General features: G+C 42.2%; 1 protein-coding gene, 1 long non-coding RNA gene and 1 pseudogene across 2 annotated transcripts in view; 2 read left to right on the top strand and 1 right to left on the bottom strand.

Annotated features, from left to right (window-relative positions):
* Positions 1 to 27822, top strand: part of LOC147573087 (uncharacterized) — a 476171-nt gene that overhangs the window by 212676 nt on the left and 235673 nt on the right. The gene's annotated exons all lie outside the window — the stretch shown is intronic.
* LOC147573090 (large ribosomal subunit protein eL15-like) lies at positions 4729 to 8201 on the top strand (annotated as a pseudogene).
* Positions 19584 to 25825, bottom strand: RPS15A (ribosomal protein S15a). Its single transcript, XM_025916852.2, has 5 exons — positions 25709 to 25825; positions 24542 to 24679; positions 23873 to 23952; positions 20871 to 20956; positions 19584 to 19721 (listed from the first exon to the last, which is right to left on the bottom strand). Exons 2-5 carry the CDS (start codon positions 24672 to 24674, stop codon positions 19628 to 19630), a joined length of 393 nt encoding a protein of 130 aa, XP_025772637.1. The 5' UTR covers positions 24675 to 24679; positions 25709 to 25825; the 3' UTR covers positions 19584 to 19627.

Here is a 27822-nt window from a genome sequence, read left to right as displayed (position 1 = left end):
ACGATCAAGTGGATGCATCCCTAGCCTGCAAGGATGGTTCAACATACACAGGTTAATAAATGAGATACACCACATTAACAGAATGAAGAAAAAAAATCATATGATCACCTCAACAGATGTATTAAAAGCATTCAACATTCTTTCATGATAAAAACTCTCAACAGATTGGGTATAGAAGAAATGTACATCAACATAATAAAGGCTATATATGACAAGTCTACAGCTAATATCATACTCAAAAGCTTTTCCTCTAAGGTTAGGAATGAAACAAGGATGCCACTCTCACGACTCCTATTCAATATAGTACTGGAAGTTGCAGCCAGAGCAATTAGACAAGAAAAAATAAAAGTCATCCAAATCAGAAACAAAAAAAATTGTCTCTGTCTGCAGATAACATGATATAATATATAGATAACCCTAAAAACTCACCAAAAACCTGTTAGAATAAATGAATTCAGTAAAAATTACAGGATACAAAATCAATATACAAAAATCAATTGCATTCTATACCCTAACAACAAACTATTTGAAAGAGAAATTAAGAAAGCAATCTCATTTACAATAGCAGCAAAATAATAACATACTCAGGAATATATTCCACCAAGGAGGTGAAAGACCAGTGACACGGAAAATTATAAGACAATAATGAAAGAAAGTGAAGAAGTCACAAATTAAGGTATCCCATGCTCATGGATTGGAAGATTTAATATTGTCAAAATATAAAAAAAAAAATGTCCATACTACCCAAAGCAATCTAAAGATTTGATGAAATCTCTATCAAAACTCCAAAGATGCTTTTCACAGAAAAAAAAAATAATTCAAAAATGTGTAGAGAACCACAGAAGATCCTGAATAGCTAAAGCAATCTTGAAAAATAACAAAGCTGGAGGCATCACACTTCCTAATTTCAAACTCTAATGCAAAACTATCAAAATAGAATGGTACTGGCATTAAAACAAACACAAGATCAATGGAAAAGAATAAAAAGTCCACATATACAGTCAACTAATCTTTGACAATGGTGCCCAAGAACACACAATGGGAGAGGGTTTGGGGAAAACTGGGTAGCTACATGCAGAAGAATGAAACTGGACTCTTTACTCACAAAAATTAACTTGAAATGATTTAAAGACTTAAATGTAAGCCCTAAAACTGTTAAACTCCTTGATGAAAACATACCGAAAAATCTCCTTGACATGAGTCTTGGCAGTGATTTTCTTGGCTATGACACCAAAGACATAAGCAAAAAAAGCAAAAACAAACAAGCGGGACTACATCTAACTAAACAGCTTCTGCACAGCAAAGGAAACAATCAACAAATGAAAAGGCAATCTAAAGAATGGGAGAAAATATTCGCAAACTATTCTATCTGATAAGTGGTTAACATCTAAAATATATAAGGAGCTCATAAACTCAATAGAAAAAAAAAAAACAATCTGATTTTAAAATGGGCAAAGGATCTATATAGACATTTTTTTCTACATAGACAGTTTTCAAAGGAGACATGCAAATAGCCAACAAGTATGTGAAAATGTGTTCAACATCACATTCACTCATCACCAGGGAAATGCAAATCAAAATCACACTGAGATACCACCTCACACCAGTCAGAATGGCTAAAATGAACAACTCAGGCAACAACAGATGTTGGCAATGATGCAGAGAGAGAGGATTTCTTTTGCATTGTTGGTGGGAATGCAAACTGGTGCAGCCACTCTAGAAAACAGTATGGAGGTTCCTCAAAAAACTAAAAATAGAACTACCCTATGACCCAGCAATGGCACTACTAGGGATTTATCCACAGGATACAGGTGTGCTGTTTCGAAAGGACACATGCACCCCAATGTTTATAGCAGCACTATCAACAATAGCCAAAGTATGGAAAGAGCCCAAATGTCCATCGATGGATGAATGGATAAAGAAGATGTGGTATATATATACAATGGAGTATTATTCAGCAATCAAAAAGAATGAAATCTTGCCATTTGCAGCTATGTGGATGGAACTGGAGGGTATTATGCTAAGTGAAATTAGTCAGAGAAAGACAAAAATCATATGACTTCACTCATATGAGGACTTTAAGAGACAAAAGAGATGAACATAAGGGAAGGGAAACAAAAATAATATCAAAACAGGGAGGGGGACAAAACAGAAGAAACTCATAAATATGGAGACAAAATTGAGGGTTATGGGAGGGGTTTTGGGAGGGGGAATGGGCTAAATGGGTCAGGGGCACTAAGGAATCTACTCCTGAAATCATTGTTGCACTAATGCTAACTAATTTGGATGTAAATTTTAAAAAATAAAAAATAAAACAAGTTAAAAAAAAACAGAAAAGAGGACAAATGTTGGTGAGGACATGGAGGAAAGTGTAACCTTGTACACTATTAGCAAGACTTAAACTAGTACAATCATTATGGAAAATGGTATGGAGGTTTCTCAAAAAATTAAAAGTAGAACTCATATGATCTAGCAATCCCACTTCTGGCTATATATCCAAAGGAAAGGAAATCATTATCTGGAAAAGGTATCTACTCTCCCACATTCACTGCACCATTATTCACAATAGCCAAGATACGGAAACAACATAAGTATCCATCAACGGATGAATGGATTTTTAAAATGCAATATGTATGTATAAATAATGGAATACAATTTAGCCATTAAAAAGAAGAAAATGCTATCATACGCAAGAGTACGCGTGAACCTGGAGAGCATTGTGGTAAGCCAGACAGAGAAAGATAAACTCTGTATGGTATCACTTATATGTGAAACCAAAAAAAAAAAAAAAAAAAAGTCAAACTCATGGAAACAAAGAGCAGAAGAGAACAGTGACTGTCAGGGCCTCAGGAACATGTATCAAATGATCACGTTGCATAGATGATGGCATAAGAGGAGAAATGAAGGAAAAGAAGGATAGCTGGCTGAGTTGCCCTCAAGAAGCCTACATTCTGATGGGACAGAATGGAAAGAGAACTAAATGAACCTAATCTGTGGGCTTCCCAGACATGGCCTTTCAACAAGCCTGGTTTAAATGCCATCTCAAAGGCAGCAGAGGTTTCTTGTTTGTTTGCTTGTTTTTCCTGATTAGCCCAGGCAGAGCACACTGGACTATACACACCGCTCTGTTCCCTTCATATTTTTTGTTCACTGACTCCAGGCCCAACTAAGCTCTGCTAAAGATGTGGCTTATCTGACCTTGTCCAAAGCTGATAAATGGAAGAATAAAGAGGAGGCCTAAACTCTCATCCCACAGTTGGTGGATAGAATTCAAGAATTCACCCCTGGTTTGCAAGGTCAAAGGCTCCCAAACTGCCATTTAGAGGCTCCTAATCCAAGAATGAAAGCTTAACGGCCTGCACAGACAAACAAGGACAGTGGAAAGGGAAGACGTGAGAGGGATCAACTACTGAGAGAATCCAGACACCCTCCACCAAGGAAAATCCCACTTGTAAAAATAAGAGGATTATTTAGCTGTGAAATTTGCTTAATAAGGGAATAGGAAACTTATTTTGATTCCCAGGGAAAAAGCCAGACATTCAGTAATGCAAATTCCCATTCAGCCAGGATCCAAATAAGCAGAAAATATGAATCACTAGATTCTTCCCTCCAACGGCAGACCCACATTCTATTTCATGGGAAATAAACAAAGAAAATCAAAATCTCTGACATCTGGATTTTGCTCTAACAAGCAGACTTCCAGAATGGGTTGAGGAGGGGGCTGCCCACATTTCCCAGTCTCTACTGGAGAGCCCCTTGGAATCATGTGCAGAGAACCAGCTACATATTCTGTGTGTTCTCCTGTGAACCTCTCAGATCCTTTAAGGGCTAACAGAAGAGCCTGGCTCTTGACCAGGCACTTACACAAATGTATAATCAGTGCTCCAGTGGGGACGAAACACAGGGACTGAGGGGCAGAGGGTAAGGTCAACTCGCCCAATTGGGGCTGGGGTGGAATGAGGAAAGGCTTGAGCAAATGCTCCCTTCACAAGAACAAAGATGTTCGTGTTTGTTCTAAGATCCTCCAGCTCAACAGGTAGTTGCAAAACATGGCTTTCCCCACTCTCCTTTAGAAGTGGTGGGCATGAGAGCTGGAGAAAGCCTCACGTGTATGTTTGGGTTCTGATTCTGATACTAACAACTGTTAGGATTTTCTGAACACTAATCTGTTCCAGACCCTATACTAAGCACTTCCTATGTCCACTCGTTTAACCCTTACAATGAGCGCATGAAGCCAGTGTGGTGGTGAAGATAGTGGCCAAGCTCTGTATCTGCCTCCACCAAATACTAACTGGATGACCAAGTGTCTTGCCTTTTCTGTGCCTCCACCTATAAAATGTGTGTAATACCTGAAACAAATATTATCCTATATGTTAATGGACTGGAATTTAAATACAAACTTGAAACAAGGGATGCCTGAGTGGCTCAGTCGGTTAAGCATCAGGATTTCGGCTCAGGTCATGATCTCAAGGTTTACAGGATCGAGCCCCCTGTTGGGTTCTACGCTGACATCTTGGAGCCTGCTTGGGGTTCTCTCTCTCTCCCTCTCTGCCCCTCCGCGGCTCACATGCACACACGCTTTCTCTCTCTCTCTCAAAATAAATAATCATTTTTTTTAAACTTGAAAGAAAAAAACTGTGTATAATAATAGTACCTACCCCATAATACGACATGAAAATTAGATGAGTTACTACACAGTGTCTGGAACAGAGTACGTAGAGTACAAGTATGGCTATCATCATCGTCATGCCTTTTCACAAGACAAGAGAACCAAAGCTTGAAGGTAAAAAGGCTAAGCTGTTCCCCCACAGGTCTGTCTCACTGTCAGGCTGTCAAGTCCTGCCCTCCCCAACATTCCCACTCACATAGCAGCTAAGTTACATTCTACAAGCCTGCCCTTTGGATGCCTCAGGAAGTGGGGACACTACATCTTCTCTCTGCTTTGAGAGCAATCTGCTGGAAGCACAGGTGGGCACAGACTTCCTCTCCCTGGGCACCCACACCCCTGCCCACACCACCACCTGCTTGGCTGACGCTGCGCACCCCCGGGGGCTCTCCGCAGTTCTCCCTGTGCCATACTGTACTCTTTGCTAACAGGATACCGACGTGAAGCCCCATTCAAACTGGCCCATGTTGTTACTTTAACAGCCAGACAGAACACATCAGGCACCACTCCTCAGTGTCACCACACATGTATACACTTGTTCTAAACACATTCCCATCCTCACAGACCCAAAAGAGGCCCTTCTCTTTAGTGCAGGAAGGAAAGAAGAAAATGTTGGCTGGTGATTCAAGACTTTGGGTTCATTTTTCTTCTATGCCATTCCTCATGTTCCCCTGCACAAAGGAGAAAAAAAGAAATGCTGGCTGTTAAAAAGACCTTACACAATATAATAGAATTTGCTTATTCAAAAAAATAGTCCTTATCAGTTCCATTTCTATACACCAATAATGAAGCAACGGAAAGAGAAATCAAGAAATAGATCCCATTTACAACTGCATGGAGAACCATAAAATACCTAGGAATAAACCTAACCAAAGATGTAAAAGATCTGTATGCTGAAAACTTATGAAAGAAATTGAAGAAGACACAAAAATATGGTAAAACATTTCATGCTCATGGGTTGGAAGAACAAATATTGTTAAAATGTCAATACTACCCAAAGCTATCTACACATTCAATGCAATCCCAATCAAAATTGCACCAGCATTCTTCTCCAAGCTGGAACAAACAATCCTAAAATTTATATGGAACCACAAAAGACCCTGAACAGCCAAAGTAATGTTGAAAAAGAAAACCAAAGCGGGAGGGATCACAATCCCAGACGTTAGCCTCTACTACAAAGCTGTAATCATTAAGACAGTATGGTATTGGCACAAAAACAGACACATAGGTCAATGGAATAGAACAGAGAACCCAGAATTGGACCCACAAATATACGGCCAACTAATCTTTCACAAAGCAGGAAAGAATATTTAATGGAAAAAAAAGACAGTCTTTTTAGCAAACGGTGCTGGGAGACTTGGACAACGACAGGCAGAAAAATGAACCTGGAGCACTTCCTTATACCATACACAAAAATAAACTCAAAATAGATGAAAGACCTAAATGTGAGACAGGAAGCCATCAAAACCCTAGAGGAGAAAACAAGCAATAACCTCTTTGACCTCAACCGCAGCAACTTCTTAATTGACACGTCTCTGACGGCAAGGGAAATAAAAGCAAAAATCAACTATTTAGACCTCATCAAGATAAAAACCTTCTGTACTGCAAAGGAAACAACAAAACCAAAAGGCAACTGGTGGAATGGAGAAGATATTTGCAAACGACATATCAGATAAAGGGTTAGTATCCAAAATCTATAAAGAACTCACCAAACTCAACACCCGAAAAGCAAATAACCAGTGAAGAAATGGGCAGAAGACATGAGAAGACATTTTTCCAAAGAAGACATCCAGATGGTCAACAGACACAGGAAAAGATGATCAACATCACTCATCATTAGGCCACACTGAGATACCACCTCACACCGGTCAGAGTGGCTAAAATTAACAACTCAGGAAACAACAGATGTTGGTGAGGATGTGGAGAAAGGGGAACTCTTTTGCACTGTTGGTGGGAATGCAAACTGGTGCCGCCACTCTGGAAAACAGTGTGGAGGTTCCTCAAAAAATTAAAAATAGAACTACCTATGACCCAGCAATAGCCCTGCTAGGAATTTACCCAAGGGATACAGGAGCGCTGATGCATAGGGGCACATGTAGCCCAAAGTTTATAGCAGTGCTTTCAACAACAGCCAAATCACAGAAAGAGCCCAAAAGTCCATCAACGGATGTATGGATAAAGATGTGTTTTATGTATACAAGAGAATATTACTTGGCGATGAGAAAGAATGAAATCCTGCCATTTGCAACAACCTGGATGGAACTGGAGGGTATTATGCTCACTGAAATAAGTCAGTCAGAGAAAGACAGACATCATGTTTTCACTCATGTGGAACCTGAGAAACTTAACAGAAGACCATGGGGGAAGGGAAGGGGAAAAAATAGTTTCAAACAGAGAGGGAGGAAAACTCATAAGAGACTCTTAAATACAGAGAACAAACTGAGGGTTGAAGGGGGGTAGGTGCAGGGGAGAGGGGAAAATGGGTGACGGGCATTGAGGGCACCTGTTGGGATGAGCACTGGGTATAGTAGGTAAGCGATGAATCACGGGACTCCACCCCCGAAACCAAGAGCACACTGTATACACTGCATGTTAGCTAACTTGACAGTAAATTATACTTTAAAATATAAATAAAAAGTAAAATTAAAAAGATAAAAAATATATATTTAAAAAATTTTAAGTTAATTCATTTATTTTGAGAGAGAGAAAGCACAAGTGGGTAAGGGGCAGAGAGAGAGGCTAGAGTGAGAGTCCCAGTCTCCGTGCTGCTAGCGATGCGGGGCTTGAACCCAAGAACCGTGAGATCATGACCTGACCCGAAGTCACTTAACCAACTGAGCCACCCAGGTGCCCCTCAAAAAATACTTCTTGCTTTCCTTCTGGCGGAAGGATAAGCCATCAGCTCCAGGATAAGCCCAAAATGGGTGCTTAGAAGCACATCCAGCAGATACAGAGGAGAAGCAGTCGGGCGTAATGTGCTTTCTTCTCAGGCTGTGCTGCAGGCAGTATTGCCAGCTCTGCTCTCCTTGCCCACCGCCCTCCCCCCCCCCCCCCCACCACAACACAACCCGGTAAAAGCGCGCAGACTGGGGTACAAGGCCAAGCAAGGTCATGTCATGTATCGGATCTCTGTGCAGCGTGATGGCCCAGTTCCTAAGAGTGTGACCTACGGCAAGCCCGTCCATCATGGGGTTAACCAGCTCAAGTTTGCCTGAAGCCTTCATTCTGTTGCAGAGGTACAAGCCGGATGCCAATGTGGGGCTCTGAGAGTCCGGAGTCCTTTTACCGGGTTGGCGAAGATTCCATGAAGTTGTTATCCTCACTGATCCGTTCCGTAAAGTGATCAGAGGAAATCCTGACTCCCAGTGGATCACCAAACCAGCCCACAAGCACAGGGAGCTGGGAGGACTGACAGCAAGCCGCAGGCCTCAAGAGCCGTGGCCTTGGAAAGGGTCACAAGTCCCACCACACTACTGGTTTCTCGCAGAGGCCATGGAGAAGACGCAGTACTCTCCAGCTCCACCATCCCTGCTAATATAAGTAATGTTTGTAAAATAATGACCTAATAGACAATTCAGGACAGCCAAAAAAGTAGGTTTCTTGAGGGCCTTCACTGTGCAAGGCACTGTACCAAGTTCAAGATTCCATGTGTGCTGACAGGAGCGGTTTCTGCCCCATTTAAAATAATCCCTGTAATACAACAAACACTTCTTGTCACCTCAGGATGTACTGTCCATGTACCTTGAAATAACAATAACTTATCATTTCACTGGCCCAGTGCCCTACTGGCTCCCGGGGGTCTACACTTTCTGCAAAGTGCTCTGAAGTATTTCTGGGAGTCCCCAGGTGCTGCCTTACGTGGGGTCACAAAGGAGCCCTGCTCCATGAGGAAGCATCTGTTCCACGAGGGGCTGCCTCCAATGTCCTGAGGACCTTCATGGGTAAGTTCCACAGCAACCTGGGAGAGAATGACTGTCTCCTCTTCTGTGTCTTATACTCTGTGAGACGGTTCCCAAATGGGGCTTATGAATTTTAGAATAACAGACTTGCAAAGTTTACATTCAACCCTTCTGTCCAGGAACAGATCTGGGAATGTCCCCAACACGGACTGCACCGAATGACAAGGCCAAACTCAGAAACAACCCTTTTCTTGGATTAACAGGGCCATGTGGTTCTTTCCTAGGCCTCTGACGGTCTCACCGCCCCACTCCCACTTATCAGACATATGAAGACACGTTTAAATCCCACTAAGAGGGAACCCCAAATATACCTGTAAAAAACGCCACTTCCAAAAACAGCACAGACCTCACTGCTGTCCGAGGCAGGTTGGTAGACATCCATCACATTTTCAGGCTGTGTAGCACCTCTTTTTATTTTTTCATTGAGGTAAAATTCACAGAACATAAAATTAACCATTTTAAAGTGTACAATTCAGTGGCATTTAGCACATTCACAAAGTTGTAAAACCATCACCCCTTCCATGTTCCAAAACATATTCATATCCACGAATGAAATACCATACCCATTAAGCAGGCATCCTGTTCCCCCCCCTTCCCAGATTTACCTATTCTGGATGATTCATATACGTGCACCAATATATGACCTTTTGTGTCTGGCTTCTTTCACTTGGCATGTTTTTGAGGTTCATCCACATTACAGCATGTATCACCACTTCCTTCCTTTTTATGGCAGAAGTGATAGTCCGCTATCACTTCAGATTGTTTATCATGCCATGGACATTTGAGTTGTTCCCACAAGCTGGCTCTATTGTCAACAGTGTATGAACATTTTATACAAGCATTTGTTTAAATACATGTTTCCATTCCTTTGTATATATACAAAAAATATACCTCAGAGTATGTACATTAGAGTGATTGCTGGGGCATACAGTAATTCGGGTTTTAACTTGTTGAGCAATTACCAAACTGCTTCCCACAGTGGCTGCACCATTGCATATTCCCACCAGCATTGTCTGAGGGTTCCAATTTCCTCAGATTCTCACCGACACCTGTTGCTTTTTTTCTTTCTTTATAGCCATCCTATTGTGAAGTGGTATCTTGTCGTGTTTGGACTGGCATTTCCCTCACAGTTAACGATGCTGAGCATCTTGTTTCATGTGCTTGTTGGCCATTTGTATATCTCTTTCACAGAAATGTGTATTCAAATCCTCTGCCCATTTTTTAATCACCTAGTCTTTTTGTTGTTGAGCTATAAGAGTCCATTATATATTCTGGATACTACGTGCTAATCAGATACATGAGTCTGCAGTATTTTTTCCCATTCTGTAAGAGGTCTTTTCACTTTCCTGACAGTGTCCTTTGATGCATAAAAGTTTTAAATTGTGATATTGTCCCATGTATCTATTTTGTTGTTGTTAATGCTGCCTGTACTTTTGGGGTCATATCTAAAAATCCATTGCCAAAGTCAAAGTCATGAAAACTTACCATATTTTCTTCCAAGAGTTTTCTTTCATTTTAGCTCTTACCTTTAGATCTTTGATTCATTTTGAATTCATTTTTGTATATGATGTGAGTTCAAGGTCCAAGCCCCGATGTGGGGCTCAAACTCAAACCGCGAGATCATGACCTGAGCTGAAGTCAGACGCTTAACTGACTGAGCCACCCAGGCGTTCCTCAAGGTCCGACTTTCTTTGCACATGAATACCCAGTTGTCCGGCATAACTTTTTGAAGAGACTATTCTTTCTCCATTAAATGGCTTTAGTACCCTTGTCAAAATTAATTGGCCATAGATGTATGGTATCTGTGTGTGTGTCTCTAGACTCTCATTCTATTCTACTGATCTGATTGTCTTTACTCCTTCTGGGACTCCCATTCACACAGATGTTAGTATTCTTGATGGTGTACCACAGGTCTCAAGCTCTGGCCATTTTTCTTCATTCTTTTCTCCTTCTGCTTCTCAGACTGAATAATCTCAATTGACCTACCTTTAAGTTCACGGATTCCTTCTCCTGCCTGCACAAATCTGCTACTAAGCCTCCCTAGTGAATGAGTTTTTCCCTTCAGTTATACTCTTCAACTCCAAAATTCGTATTTGGTGCCTTTTTAAAATTCCTGCCTCTTTACTGATATTCTCTATATGCTCAGACATTGTTCTCCTGGTTTCCCTGAGCTCTTTGAGCATATTTAAGACAGTTTAAAGTCTTTGTCTAGTAAGTCCAATATCTAAGCTGCCTCATGGACAGTTTCTATTTTATGTGGCAACTCTAGAAGTCAGATTTTCCTTCCTCCCAGGGTTTACCATTGCCTATTGTGAGTTGCTGGTGTTAGCTTGCTTACAGACTTTCTCAACTATTTGTATTGATGTCTGTGCTCTTTACCACTGAACTCTGCATTCCTTTAGCTTATTCGGATAAGATAGCTAGTATCTTACAGTTACCTTAAATGCCTGCAGCAAACAAAAGAAAGAATTTTTTTAAGGAAAGAAAAAATACTCTCCTGTATCTTTGCAAAATGGAACCATGTCAGGGCTAACTCCTTGAACGTTTATTCTGCTGCTTACAACTCTGCCCTAGCTTCACTCCCTCCTCGCACAGAGCCCAAAGGCCAGCAAGACATGAAAGCTTCGAGTCTTCTTAGGCCTTTGCCAAGTATGTGTGTCTCACTCTTAGTCTGCACATGGCTTTCTTGATTCCCAGGCATACACAGAAGCTTCCAAAAGCTCTATTCCCACATAGGTCTGTCCCAATCTCTTCTTTCCCAGGCTTCTTGGTCTATTACTTGTCCCAGGTGTTGTTCCAGGCCACTGAGGCCAGTACCTGTGCCTTTAAATGCTTTCAGCAAAAGCCACCTGGAAAGCCATGACAGCCCTGGGGATGCCCTGAGTGAAGCAATAGGAAGCCTTTCCACCTGTCCTTGAGAGAGGCACCATCCAGACAGCTGGACACCCACAGCCACACTCCTTGAGAATAAGTTCTATACTGCTTCTTCTGGCACTAGCAACCAGCACCAGACATTTGGGCACCCTTCCTATGGCCATTTTAAAATGTCACAGCACTCTCACCATAAAGCAGCAGTTTCCCTCTTCAAGCTTTCCCTTGTTTTCAGTTTTTGACTAGATTTCCGAGTTCTTCAAAAAGCTGATTCTGACAGTTTTTGCCAGTTCATTAGTTGTACTGGGAGAGGGACACAGCCCTGGATTTCTCTATTCTACATTTTTGGTTCCCCAGCACCTTTTGAGCACTTTGTGTTTGGAGAAAATTCCTGTATGGAGTCTAAAGATCCCCAGGGTAGAGGCCAGGGACTTGTTTCCCCAGGTTCCTTCCAGACAGTAGTGCACTTAGATCCTACCAAGATTGGCCCCGTATCTCAGAAATACATAAAAAAAAAAAATAAACATATGAAGGAACAGAGGGTGCTCTTGTCACTCAGGATCATGTGCTCGGCACTGGCTCCGCATGATCTGTAATCCTCAACATCCCATTGCATAACTACCACTGTTCAGGCCCCAAGGAATGATCGCTTCACCTCTTGCCCTAGAATCTCTCAACAAAAGGCAACTGTATCTAAAGGTCACAAAGGTTTGTGGATTCCAGCCTCTGCCAATGTCATAGACACAAAGTGCTTCAGAGGATGAGAAGGAAGTACTAAAAATGCACTTAGGTAAGAGAAATGACAGATTAATTAACTTAATTAACTTCTCGAGTGGCATGCATGCATTAGATTCTAACAGCAACGCTGAGCATCCATTTTTCTGTTTCTCTTCATGTTCTCAGCTGTCCTCAGCTTACTGTAGCCAAGGAACATTCTGCAATTTAAACAATTTATATCACTCTCTAATTTGTATGCATGAGATCTAGACACAAGATGTGTGAAGTGACACCAGTTCTTTACATTAGCAACTACACTGACACTGAATACTAGAACTACAAAAACTTGTGTAACAAAATTACATAAGATTAAGTTTTGAAAATATTATTTAAAAATTTCAGCTTTATATAACTTTGCTTTAAAACTTTGATACCTATTACTTATATAATACTTTGTATTTTGCCCTGTAATAAAAAATTTTTTTCAATGTTTATTTCTTTTGGGAGACAGTGCACAAGCAGGGGAGGGGCAGACACAGAGAGAGATAGAGAGCGCGAGCAGGGGAGGGATAGAGGGAGAGAGAGAATCACACAAGTAGGCTCCACACCATCAGTACAGAGCCCGAAACGGGGTTCGATCTCACACAACCATGAAATCATGACCTGAGCCGACAACAAGAGTCAGATGGTTAACCAACTGAGCCACCCAGGTGCCCTTGCCCTATAATTTTAATAAATACTTTTGAATATTTTAGAAAACCTTACTGATTTTTCTGAACATTTAAATTTTTAATTTTTTTTACATTAACCTTCATTTACATTTTCTCTGAAAATAAATTCAAACTTTTTTTATATTCTGAAATTGTAAATTTTGAAAATTATATTTGTCCTTTGAGTCATTACTGCCAATAGAACACAAATTACACAAAAAAATTTATTATAACAACCTATTTAGTGATTTTATGGAAATGAAGGCGAGAAATAAACTTTAAGAAATAAATATATAAGAGTTTGTAAGTCACGAAGGTCTTCATTTTATTTCTCACCCAAATATTGCTGGCCCATCAACTTACTCAAATATATCCAACAATCAAATTGTTTTGATATTTTGTCAACTTTATCACATAAAAAGATTTGTTTGGGGGGTTGGTATTATGAAGTTGTCAAGGTAGGAGGACAGAACCTTTTTTATTAAACAGCTTGATAGCCTGAACTACAACTTTTATATAGATGAATGGCACACAGGCCTACTTCTGAACTTTGCTCTGGCACTGTCTGTTTGCATTTGGGTTGTTAACTTTTGACCTATAGAGCACCGCTTCTCAACCTGGGGGATGTGACAATGCCTGGAGACATTTCTGGTTGTCTCAAGTGGCATCCAATGTGGAGAGGCCAAGTATGTTGCTAAACATCCTACAATGCACAAGACAGGACTTCCCCACCCCAACAAAGAATTATCCAACCCAAAGTGTCCATGGTACCAAGGGTATTCTAGTAAAGGTAACAGAGAAACCTCAAGCTTCTAGAAACAGCAAAGAACTCAGGAGCATGTTAGGAACACAGGGTCACAGAGGGAGCTGTGTGTCCAGAAGCAGCTACAGTTCTCCAAAGAATGGGCCAGAGGTAAAATGGAAAATCCATGCCTAGATGCAAAGGCCAAACGAATTCTCTGGCCCTTCCAGAGATTCCACGAGTTATTTTATATCCTTCAATAAATTAGACTAGCTTGAGAGGTTTTTTGCAACTGAGGAACACTAACTGATAAAGGAGGGAGAACCAATTTCCCATCCCTCATTTGAGGAAGGGCAAGATCGAACCCCATAAAGTCCCAGAACACAACAGGGAAAGAGCTGGAAGTAGGACTGTATTAGTATGCAAATGAATGACTAAAATTTAGCCCAAACTAGTAGCTTTCAGCTCAAACAAGTACTTCTTTTTAAGTAAAAGAGGAGAATGTTATTCGGTGCTCACAAAATACAAACGTGGGAAGGGATGTAGCAGCATCTCAGGGAGAGCCCAGACTCAACCACACGAAGACTTGATCTAGCTTATCTGTGCTGCTCATTCATAGACCATCCTTTTTGCCCAAAGTAACCTTTTTCACGTGGCAGAAATGAGAACCAGGAGCACTCAATGTTTTCACCTTATAATTTCCACCATTTTAGAGAGACAAACTACACATCTCCCAAGTTCAAAATATCTTAAGGTATCTTCAACCTGATTTGCAGTAGGTGCTCCCTCCAGGGACTGAATATCTGTGTCAGAGGGCTGGGGGGTGGGGTATTTAAGACCCACATGGACACCTGGAGGGGGACAGAGGTAGTTGATGAAAAAAAAACGACATTCAGAACCGAGAGTGCTATAGTCTCCATACACCCACCCAAAGAATCGCTTTTGTTATTCTACATTCCATCCTATTCCTTTTTGTAATTTAGTACATAAACCCTTAATAAACCTCAGAGATTGGTCTAAATCAGTAGATATGTAACAAACCAAATCATCAGATGATTTCTTGTTCTTCCTACACTCCCACTGGTAGATGGTTGGAGCTTCTGGACGGTCACCATCACTGAGGCCTGGAGTAATGAAGCAGCTACTTCTTGCACAGCACCCATCACCATGGCAGAAAGAAAACAGGCACAAAGGTCTCACACCAGCCACTAAATGCTCCAGTTTGAAAGGTACAGACAGCACTTCTACTCACAGCAAACTCACTGGCCAGAAATGGTCACATGGAAAGTGCACGTGCCTGGCAGGGGAAGAACCAGGGTATTTTGCAAATAGCTCTAATCATCACTCCAGCGTTTCACAAGCATTATATTTAATCTTCACAACCATCACAGAAGTATTACTATTATCCCTATATTAAAGATGTGGAAACTGATACATAGGCAAGGCAAACAGCCCAAGGTCACACACTGAGGCCAGCATTTGATTCCAAAGTCCATTTGTGTAAGCATGGTTTTTGTTTTAATTGCCTCCTTTGGTTTATCTTCTGTATGGTCTTCAGCAATCCCATTGCCCGTTAAATCACTTAAACATAAAAGGGGGGACCTGAACGCCAGGGCAACAACCCTACACTGAATCCCGCCCACATCCCACTCTACTCCCAATTCTTGGGTCAATGGAAATCTGTGGACTCAACACAGCACAGCACGAGTGCTGGACAGGATTCCACTTTAAAAAGCATGCTTTCAAGAGACTCTTAAAAACTGAGAACAAACTGAGGGTTGATGGGGGGTGGGAGGGAGGGGAGGGTGGGTGATGGGTATTGAGGAGGGCACCTTTTGGGATGAGCACTGGGTGTTGTATGGAAACCAATTTGACAATAAATTTCATATAATGAAAAAAAAAAAAAAAAGCATGCTCTCCAGGGTGCCTGGGTGGCTCAGTTGGTTAAGCGCCCAACTCTTAATATCCACTCAGGTCATGATCTCATGGCTGAGACTGAGCTCACACCAAGCTCTGCACTGACAGTACAGAGCCTGCTTAGGATTCTCTCTCCCTTTCCCACTTGCACACTCTCTCTCTCAAACTTCAAAGAAAAAAAAAAAGCATGCTGTCCCACACAGCCATGAAGAGTCAGAAAGGACTTTTTTTAAACATGTCAATATCCCCTTTGATAGTCTAGCTGCTGGTTATAGAGATGAGTAACAGGCTTCCCCCCCCGCCCCACCCCTATGGAGAGGTCGGTCTATTACAGATGAAAAGGATCCAATGAGCAATGAGGGTGGGGACCAGATGCTTGTACCCTTGTACCCCAAACACCTAGACATGTTAAGTATCTCATAAGCCCTAGGTACGGTGAAGACAAGAAGGCATGACAGAACATGGTTAAGGGCCAGGAAAGTCTGTACATTTAAATCCTGACTTTGCCATTTCATAGCATCTTGAACACATGGCTTCACAACTCTTGCGCTTCATTTTGCAGCTGAAAAACGAGAGCCAGTAATAGTAGTCATTTGGAAGAATTGCTGAAATTAAATGAGATGGTATATGTAAAGCTAAATTCTGTGCCTGGCACATAGTAAACATTCAACAGGCATTCTTATTTTTAGGAGCAAAGAAACCTACTTATTAATGCATTCTTATCTTTAGGAGAAAAGTGTAACAGCACATATTCTTCTGGAGGAAGACTTATGGCAGAAGAGACATTTAAGCTGGCTCCTAGGAACATCTCCAGAGAACAGGAAAAAGACATTCCAGGTTGGGTGAGCCTTAACCAAGGTTCAGAGGTGAGGGCCATTTGGGGTGGTTTAGGAATTTAGGAATTAGGAATCAAGTGAGAACCAAATTTGGGATCTCCCAGAGCTTGCTTTCTTTGGGGTCAGGAGTGGGAAGCAAACTTCTTAGCTTGCAGTGAAGCCATCTCTCAGATGCTGACTTGACCAAGACATTCTTACCCTAAGAACTTAGAGCTCCTCTATCTGGCACCATTGCCAGAGTGAACCCACATTACCCAAAGGTAAGGTCAAACAGCCTGTAAATGAGAACACAGCACACACTGACCATGGACACAGATGTCCTAAGATGAGGTCTTTGGCAGTGTGATTCTTTAACCTTCCTAAATTTCTTTCAGCCTCTGATCAAAGGCTCTATAGAATGTCTCTCCAAAAACAAATGCATGAGTATCAATTTTGCATGTTGTTTTCATAAAGGTCGTCTGTCATCTGTCTATAGGTTTTAGGTTAAAAATCCAGGATCTGGATAGGTGCTGAGGCCCCTTTTAAAAAACACAGACTCAAAATGCATCTGGTAGGCTCAGATGATCAAAATGCTGGCAGCCCCACACTCACCTCCTGGTCTCTGCCTGCCTGTGGGAGCGGCAGGTTGGGAGGAAAGGCTGTGTTCACACCACACCTCTGAGGTAAGCTATCCTGTCAGCAGGAACCTAAGTGGTCTCCAGATCCTCAAACCTCGGAGTCTAGTTCAGGCCAACCAGCTCTCAGATCATATTACTCTATTTACTGGATCTCAGAAATATGAGCTAAAACCATCTGCTTCCTCATCAACACAAGGGAACTGTTGCCATTAAAACCATCAACTGGCCACTCAATTTTCCCTACCTTAGCACCTATTTCTTTCTACCCATGACCACTTCAAAGGACAGAAGATCCCCACTACATGTTGACAACAAATGGAACCATTTTGTTCTATTTTAGTACTTAGAATCAGTGCCCAAGAGGATGATTCATTCAATCAAGATGCACTTTCAGAGGCATCCACTGTGCCAAAGCATCAGTCTAGGGGGAGATACAACAGTAAACAAAACACGACCGGTCTTCCTAGAGCTCACAATCTTGGCATTAAGAGAAATAATCAATCAGCTCTTTTAAGATTCTTCTGGACCAACTTCACCTGAGAAATACAACTACATATAGGACTGCCAAGCGCTAATTAGCTGTTTTACATAACGTCATCTTTCCCCCAACTTTCAAGTAGGTTTTCCACTATTTCCATTATGCAGATGAGGACATCATGGCTTAGTGGAAAAGCACACTTCAATTCTGGTTTGCTAAACCCCTAAGCACATCATAGGCCCGAAATCCAGACATGCCTGTCATCTTGCTTTCTTCTAAGATTAAGTGGGGCCTACTAATCAGGGCCAGTCTTGGCATTCCTAGCTAGTTCCCACATCTTCTTACAGGATCTCCTCCTTTCAGAAAGTTACATTACTGGGGCGCCTGGGTGGCTCGGTCAGTTGAGCGTCTCAGGTCGGACTTCAGCTCAGGTCATGATCTCACAGTCTGAGTTCGAGCCCTGTGTCGGGCTCTGTACTGACAGCTCAGAGCCTGGAGCCTGCTTCAGATCCTGTGTCTCCCTTTCTCTCTGCCCCTCCCCCACTCATGCTCTGTCTCTCTCTCTCTCAGAAATAAACATTAAAAAAAATGTTTAATTAAAAAAAAAAAGAAAGTTACATTACTGAATGCTGGCCATGCCCTGGCCCCAAGCTGTTTCAAGTGCACTGTTAGCATCCCTTGAGGTAGTTTCTCTTTTTACCTAACAGGGAGACCTACAGAAGTTGTCATTTGCCAGACATCACCTTACAACCAGGGGAGTGATAAGTGAACATCCCTACTACTTGAGTGTTGAAAACTGCTTGACCTACCAGGAAGTCAGAAAGTAGTCAAAAGCACCCTTTTCTGAAAAGGGAAAAAAAAAAAAAAAAAAATCAAACCCAAACCCACACCCTTCCAACAAGCTCTTAGCACCCTACATCCTACCGGACCTAGTAGACTTCTTGAAATCAGGCTGGCAATCAGACTTTTTTTCAACTTTGGCTCACAGGACTAGAAGACAATTAATTCTTGAGGCTGTGATCTGCCCCATTCATTCTACTCCCCTGCCTGGCAAATGCAGCTAGCCAGGTGCACAATGATCCATCTGGGCTCTCTTCCAAGCTTCCTTTCTCCTTAGCCAGACCCACAGAACTTCCAAGAATCAAGATCTAGCCTGTGCTGTCCAACAGGGAACACCAGTCACATGTGGCTATGTTAGGGGGCTGGTCCCAATTAAAATGTGCTGTGAGTGTAAATAAATGTACAGTATACATAATTTCAGAGACTTATTACAAAGAGTAAAACTCCATTTCATATCAATTGCATGTTAAAATTTTAAGTTTGAACATACAGGTTATTAAAAAAATTCAGTTTCTCTTCACTTGTCTTAATACAGCTACTGCAAGGTTAAATTACATATGTGGCTTGTTACGTTACTGGACAGCACTGCTTAGAAATGGGGAGGGGAGCCCTGGTGTACTTCACAGAAGCCACCCTACACTCTTTGATGGTTGAGCTATTTATAAGCATTCCCCATGTGACATGGTCCAGCAAACTAATTTTTCTCAATTCCAGGAATACATCTGTAACAGGTTTACCATAAAACTAGTTTTTAAAAGGTTTCATTTTTCTGACATTTTACAAACACATACTGCTAATATGTTACTGACATGCCATCCAAATTTACTCGGAGATAAATCTTAGTGAGCTGCGGGCTCTAGTGGTCTGCTTCCTGCCTGCTTCCTCATAGGCACTTACAGTTAATTGTAGCCATCTCATATTTTTAGGACAGTTAAGAACAGTGCATGAAATGTGTGTTGTCAAGCTAACATCAGGAAAGGCATCACTCCTTCGAGGGTTAACATAAGACTCCAGAAAGGGAAAGCTTCACCACCTGGACCCCAACCCAGATTCAGCGATCCAGGGCTAGATACAACCTCCTCTGACGAGCCATGAGCATGATGGTGTGAGTTATCACAAGGCAAGACTTTCTTATGCACTTCAGGGAAACAGCACTCCCCAATTAACAAAGGCTGCACAGTGACGCTCTTGCTACTCTGCTGTAAAGTTCAAAACGACCGAGGGAAGCACTAGAGTCCAGTGAGGCATTTTATTTGTATGAATGTATTACATCCCTAGAAAAAGAATCCCAGGATTTTCCCTCCTGTGTGTTTTCGTCTTGCTTCTTCATGGTCCATGATGCCAGCTGAGGTTGTCAGTACAATGAAACTATGGAAAGTTAAAAAAAAAAAACAAAAAACAAAAAAACATGTTGGTGAGTTTTTCCTAAAAATAGTTCAACATAGAGCCGCTTTGTGGTACAGAAAAAGACCAACATTCATCAGTGCTTAAGACGCCTTCCCTTAATAGGGTGCAGAGACTAAGGCTGCCTATTTGGGCCAGCAAGTGCAAGCATGGCTCCTGGAACCAAAGACCCAAATCCAAAAACCTTAGCTACACAACACACTCCTACAGCCTTGCCCTCAGCTAACACCAAGACACAATGCTATTAAACCTAACTGCAAACAAAAACTGAACTCCCTTAATTTCAAACTGTCACTTTCTGTTCTCAGGGAAGGAGACAGTTTAAAGCAATAAAGCGTTGACATAAACTTGACTGAGTTGTTTCTGCCACTTACTATATGATCACAGGCAACCTATTGTAGAGACAGTCATCTGGACAATGGAAATCCTACTTGGCCTGGCTACCTCAAGGGTTACTATGGGAATGAAAGTAAACTGTGAGGCATTAAAATTAGCACCATAATTATAATCAGAAATAATTCATGACACTATACATGGAAAGCAGTAACCATGAAGTGGGAATAAATCCAACCACATCACCAAACATATGACTGGGGGTGCTTACGTTCTTAACCACAAACAGCTAAGCGCTTACTGGATCATGTCAGAGCCTGAAAGTATTTTGCCAGAATCAAATCAGTTGATAATGTAAATGAAGAGAACAATTATCATTTTTACAGATGACAAAACCAAGGCTAGGAGTTATGCAAGGCCTCACAGCTTTAAAGCAGGAAAGCAAGGATTTGAACTCCTTCTCTTTAAAAGGATGAAGAAATTGAGTTTCCCCAGAGGCCTAGGGTTCAGAAGTGATTCTAGCCATAGAACAAGATCACAGTGAACATAATATAAATGAACTATATGTATGGAGTCAAAAGAGCAGATATTAAAGGGGACACACTGTCACTTAGCACATGAAATATGGCAACGCAAGAGAGCTAATCCTTGAGTCAGGACGACTGGGGATGGAGACAATTACTACTCTAACAAAAACAAAAAAACCTCCACTCTAGTGGTCCAAGTGCACCACAGCAATCCTTAGCATTAATTTCTTTCATATGAGGAAAGTCAACTCACCCAAACTGGCGGGATGGGAGCAGATTATTCTGCCATTTTTCTAGATCTTTGAGTTGTACATCAAACCTGGGGCTGATCACTCCACACTGTAAAAGCATAACAGAAAACACCGTTCACATCTCACCAATACCAGAAAAAAATTATTAACACAAATGGAATTTGTATCTAAATAGTCATATAAACCAACCAACTCAGCATTTATTGGGTAACTATTCTGTGCAATCTTTAACATCCACGTCATTTCAAAAATACACTGAATTACAACTATGCCTGGAAAAACTTATTTAAAAAGTAAACAGAAGAGGCAGAACACAAGGCAATATATGGCAAGATCAGGTCAACTGCGTACATCCCTATTGGCTAGTTGTCCCAAAACAAATAACCAGATTTTAAAGAGATAAGAGACTAAGACTTAGACAAAATTGTACTCAAAAAAATTTTTTTTCACATAGTAAGGCTGAAATGAAGATGTAGGGTCACCAATTCTTCACCTATGAGCTAAAAGTGCAAAATATTAGAACTTAAAAAAATTTCAGACACAAAACTGAAATCTAAGAACTGCTGTTCCACATCAATGAACTACCAGGATACATTTACAATCAACTAATCTAGCAAAATGGGTGGAAGCCAGAAAGAACAGAGTCCTTACAGTTACCTGCCCTGTTTGCTACTGGGACACAGCAACAATCACCTTCCGGCGTGAGAGCTCGCCAAGAGCACTAAACATTTAATCGTTCAATTACATGCAAATCCTAAAACACAAGAAAAGTTCAAACATCCACTAGCAGACTGTTTGTGCTTACTGTAGGCTCATTCAAGATCCCTGACTAGATCAACTGGGTTTAGAAAGTAAAACATGAGGGGATAAAAAATCTCCTTGATTAGAGCTACATATGCCCCCCCCTCACATCTCTACCCTACAAATCACTAACACACTTGTAAATATCAATGCAGAAAGGTTCCTGATATTTATACACCAGAGATGATCATGTGAGAACACTCAGGATTAGTACCATTCAAGGAGAACTCCAGAGGGCTAAGAGAGCTGTGTGCACATCCACACAGGAGTCTTGCAACTCCAAAATGCCTAACAGGAAGCTAAAGGACACTATGAGGTTAGAACTTACTCAAATTTTTAAAACAGTTACACTTCCACAGGCAGATCCGAACCCAAAGAAACTGAAAACGGGCCTCTGAGGCCCAAATGCCCTAAGCCAGGAGACCCACTCAGGTTTTCCTTTTCATCAAGATCTTGTCAGCTACGGTGTCAACTGTCAAGAGCAACCCCACAATGGATAATAGGAATACAGACACAGGAAAAGGGCAAAACAGTTCTTCCTCCAAGCAAGCTGTAACGGTAGACTTGTGAGGCCTCCACTCGACCACACCCAGGCTTCTATTTATTCCAGCAGCAAAATCTCTTTCGGCTAAAAGAATTAAACCTCTCCTAAGCCAGACAGATCTTAGGATGTGACCAAAACTGGAATTTCAATCTAATTTCTAAACACTACCTTACTTCTCAGCCCCATTAAAGTTCCACAGTAAGGGTACATCCATCTCTTGCATGAAGGAAACTGAGGCAACGGTGTCCTACAAGGGAGGAAAACTGAAGTTGAGAAAAACTGAAAACTGACGCTTGTTTTGCCCCACCAAGGTTAGAAAGCTAAGGTCAGAAAGCTCAACTGCCACCATTTTTCAAGCTACCACAGAACAAGAATGCCACAAAGGAGTTCCACTTGGGAAATACTGTTCAAACTTACTTATCAAGTTTTATGTATAGTGAATATTCGAGAGGAATTGGGTGCACAGCACTTCTAAGAGGTTTTTGTCTTTGTTTTTTAAACTTCAAGTCATTCTGTGGGACAGTTTTATAATGCACTGTCAACTACATTCTGGAGCCAGCTCTGCCACTGTTGGGCAGTGCGAGATGAGGGTACCTTGGGCCTAAATCAGCTTCCTAATTCCTAAGAGTAGGAAAACACACCCTCTTCTACTTCAAAAACACTTTGTGAGGGTCTGAGTGACAATGAGTAGTGAATCCAAATTCTATTTTGGCTGGAGTCTACTGGCTAACCACTAGAACAGTCTTAAAATTAACTTGAAAACTCTTCTAATCTCTCATGAAGGCTTCACATTCAGTAGTTTTCATCCAACATTAGGTAGGTATCCACACGTGAAGCAAGTTCACTAGACAAGGAAGCAACTTTATAAAACAAATTGTTGGACCAGGGAATAACCTTACCAATCAATCTGGCCCCTGCCACTAACGACTTATTTCTTGACCTGTTTTCCCCTCATCTGTGTTGGACCACACGATGTCAAGCTCCTTGCAAATCTGAAAGCTAGAAACCTGAACACAAAAAACAGGGTACCAATTCAGGGACCCTAACTTGTTAAAGATACCTGCCCCTTAACACATGCAATAAGTTAAGCCACATCAGATCAAATATATCCAACAGGTTATGCTGACAACGCAAACTGAAATGGAGCACGAAACTCAAAGACACCCACACAGCCCACATCAGTAAAAATGTAGGTATTAATATTGTTAAGAGAACCCAATCCTGTTCAAAAAACACAACATTATCACCAAGAGAGATGAAGAACAAAGTTATTTACAGATAGGATTAGACCTTCCTTCAGCACAAGTTCAAGCCACTGGGTGGGCAGCGCGCACCATCCAATATTGAAACACCAGTACCATCAGGAGTTCAATGCACCCCCACCCTGTGGCATCTCCCTTCAGACAGCCCCCATACTCCACAAACATTAGGTCAACTAACAATTCTAGAGCAAATACAGCCCTAGAGAAAAAAAAAAAAAAAAATCAATCAAAATGTGACATAAAAATTAATGATTTCAATCAATTCTTAATTTTTTTAACCTAACTAGGTGGAACAAGCACACCACTAATTCAGTTTTATAAGGCCAATTACAACATGTTTAACACCATGTTTGGAAATTCTTAAAGTTCTTCTATGTGGAAGATAATCAACTCTTACCTTGTTTAACCTGCCTGTGAGGTTCACAACAATTTTCCCAGCTCTGTGATCATCGATGATTTCAAATTCGCCAATGTAACCTACAGAAAAGAAATTATCAACTTAACAGACCTAAATGCTTATGCGCTAGGATTCCCACTGTTTGCCTACTTTCCTCTCACATCACCTCAAGTGACTGCTTGTCTACATGGTTTAGGAAAGGACCATTGCTCTGAATCAAAACTTTTCCAGCCGCCAACACCCCAAAACAACCCACCCTGCAATTCTAACGGGGATTATTTTCCCCTTGCTTCCCATTAAGCTACTCTGTGCCCCAAGACCCGCAACAATTTTCCTTTCCATCCCAACACTCTTGGAAGAGCTCAGGATACGCTGAACGACCAGTTGCAGCAGCAGTTATTACACAAGAAAAGGCCATTTTAGCTCCCAAACTACTAACAGAGCAACAGTCACAAACTTCCTCCTCTTTTCAACAGTCCTAACTTACTCAGCGCTTCCTGAATAGCTTATCTGTCCCAACTACCCCTTCCACAGCCCCACTGCATTGCATGAGTTTCCAAGTATAACCTACACCTAGCTCCCCCATCTTCCCAGTCCTGTCCTGCACAACTAATGTCTACAGAACGGATTCCTTCAGTATCCTTACGTGAAAACATAAAATACACTTACCATGCTTCATCATCACAGTCAGAAATCGCACGATGACTTTGGAGCATGGCCTAATAAGAACCTGGCGTTTGCCTCTCTTTTCAGCATTGTTAATGCTCTTGAGAGCATCTGCCAGGACATTCATGCGCACCATTATGGCTGTTCAGGGAAGGAAAAACAGGGGTTTTACCGGCATTCTCAACATCAAAAGGCTCCCAATCATTCCACTGCAAACACATCCTTTTCCTTCTGCCTCTATCATTAAACTGTCCTATCTCTAAGCAGACAAGTTCCCCCACGCAATATCAGCTACCGTCGCTCAGCTATTGAGAACGTCCGGGACCTGCGAATCACCAGGCAGGTTTTCCAAACTTTTGAAATCCAACAGCAATTGGACTATTAACACTGCCCTTTTACCAACAAATTCCATGTCAGCCTTGTCCAAAAGATACCTAGCTTTCACTAACTAAAAACGTCGGTACGTGTGCCACCCAAAGTTGTGCCCCGGCAGCAATCGTACCACAGTGACAAGTAGAACTTTTTACGTGCACCGGACACGACTCTATCCTAATGTGCACGAACTAACCGATACTCTTATAACGCTGTGAAAACTGAGGATGAAGCCCAAAGCATGCTTCAAGCTCCAACAGTAGGAATCCAACCTGCTTCCTCAAGTTCCACAAAGTATCAAGGGAAATCCCGGAGCCCAGAAGATCTAGGCTAGCTCCCAGCAAACTGCCAGCCCAGGCAGAAGGCAATTTTTCCCTGCTGAGTGGCCTCACCCTCCTAAGCTTACAGCGCGGCTGAAGGAATGGGACGCCAGCTCGGCCCACGTCGGCCACCGTCCCCGATGCTTCCCGCCGCCCGGAGCCAAGGCGCTACCCCAGCCACTAAGGGGAGGTCCTGGAGCCGCCGACCACGCTGGGTCTACCGCCTCTCCCGTCGGCCGATTGCTCCGTTTCCGCCAGAGCTGCGGCCTGCGTTTCTCAAACCGGGATCCCCAAAATGCAGAGCGTGGAGCGGACGGGCATGACTCTCCTCTACTCCTGCCCAAACCCTCGCAAGCGCAGCATCCTCCGCCCAAGAAGGCCCTGGCACCATCAGGGAACACCGAAGCTGAGGCTGAGACTGCAGGATGGCAGAGATAGCCAACGGATGATGTTGGATCCTTCAGAAAGAAGTACTCACCGGCGCGGAAAGATGGCGGAAAGAGGACGGGAGGGGCAAGCGCACGGAGTTATGGGAAGCGGGCGGCCTATCGCGAGACTTTTAAAGGAAGGCCAAAAAAAAAAAGTATTGCCTACTGGAAGAAGGCGGGTGAAGGGGCGGAGCCTCTTCAGGGGTGAGAAGCAGAGAATCGATGGAATCGACCTCTCCAGGTGAGGCCGGGGTGGGAAGGATCGAGGTTGCCACCTTTCTAGCCCTTACTCTGTAAAAAACTGAATTGAAATGGCTGAGATATTTGCTAATTTTTGTTGTAATAACTGTTCACCATTTAGAATAGATTTTTACATTTGGGTATTTACAGTATCTCTGAAAGGACCCACGCAAATCGATAATTGCCTCTGACGAGGGCCTGAGGAACTGGGATGAAAGACTTGCTTTTCTCTATATACAATTGTGGTTTGTTTTTCCACACCTGTGTAAGATTATTTTTCCTTTTTTTTTTTTTTTTTGGAAAAATTTTTTAACATTTATTTATTTTCGAGAGACAGAGACAGAGAGACAGAGTAAGAGTGGGGGAGGGGCGTAGAGAGAGGGAGACACAGAATCCGAAGCTGGTTCCAGGCTCCGAGCTCTCAGCGCAGAGCCCGACGCGAGGCCCGAACCCACAAACCGTGACATCATGACCTGAGCCGAAGTCAGGCACTCAACCGACTGAGCCATCCAGGTGCCCCTAGATTATTTTTTCAAAGTCAAAAATACATTTTTAAGTCAGTGCTCCCTAATTCTTAGAAATTATTTACTGGAGCTCCAAACGTTTCTTTCTAAAACTTCCAGGATACACAGTTTGGATGAAAGCCACAAACGTTTCAAAAAAAAAAAACAAAAAAAAAAGTACTCAGGATTCTGAACCAGTAGTTTTTATCAACAGTTCTGCACCCGGACAAGAACTAGTTTTGATAAGTCTTCGTATTTTCTCTGAACTTTCCCTAAATAGGTGGCGGGGCGGGGAGGGATAATAATACTTAACTCTAGAAAGTTATTGCAAAGGTTGGATGAGATAATGGGGCAAAGGGCTTGCACAGTGTCTGGCATGTAGTAAATGCTCAATGTATTTTTTTTTAAATGTTTATTTATTTTTGAGAGAGAGAAACAGAGCACTAGTGGGGGAGGGGCAGAGAGAGAGGGAGATTAGAATCCGAAGGCGACTCCAGGCTCGGAGCCATCAGCACAGAGCCCGATGTGGGGCTCGAACTGGGGAACGGGAGATCATGACCTAGGCGGAAGCAAGCCGCTTAATGGAGAATGAGCCCCCCAGGTGCCCCACTCAGTGTATTTTGACAATGGGAACAACAGGGAGCTTTAGCTATTGGTTGAAGCCAGGATCTGATACCCTGTAAGGGAGTGAATTCTCCGAAGCTGAGGGACCTGAGGCTAGTTACTTAACGTCCCAGTCCCACGTATTTGCAATAGCATCCTTAGGTCGCTGCTTTCACCCTTGACCTCCCTTTTATTCACCCCTGTTTTTCCCACAGGTAGCCAGAATGACCTCTTTAAAACCTAAATCAGATCACACACTGGCTCCCATCACCCTCAGCAAAATGCAAATTCCTTACAAAAGCTTACAAGGTCCTCCGTGATGTGCACACCTGCCTTCTGGCCCTGGCACAACAGACCTCATTCCCCACCATTCTTCCCTAGCTTGTTTCTTCAAAGAAACACCCCAAGCGTACTCCACCTCAGGGCCTTTGCATTTGCCTTTCCCTCTAACTTGAACATTTTTCCAGTTTGCCAGGAAACTGGCTCGCTGGCTTTCCCAGACTCTATTCACACACACACACACACACACACACACACACACTCATGGAGCCTTCTCCCCGTTCCTCCTAACTCCATTGCCTGGCTTAAAATTTTCTCCATAGCACTTGGAATATTGGAAGTGTATTTAACTGTCTCCATTAAGTTCCAAGAAAGGAGGGATTTGGTCAGTTGTGTTCACTGCTGTACTCACAGCTCCTAGAAAAATTATCTGGCACACAGTAGGCTCTTGATACATATTTGGTGAATAAATCAGTCTGCCCATGTGTAAAATGGGAATGATGCTCCTAATCACTTGAAGTTGCTATGAGGATAGATGA

This window comes from Puma concolor, chromosome E3, assembly GCF_028749965.1.
Source record: "Puma concolor isolate L17-30 chromosome E3, mPumCon1.1.hap2, whole genome shotgun sequence".
NCBI lineage: Eukaryota > Metazoa > Chordata > Mammalia > Carnivora > Felidae > Puma > Puma concolor.
The sequence above is the reverse complement of the archived record's forward strand: the minus strand, read 5'-3'. Positions and strand labels throughout refer to the sequence as shown.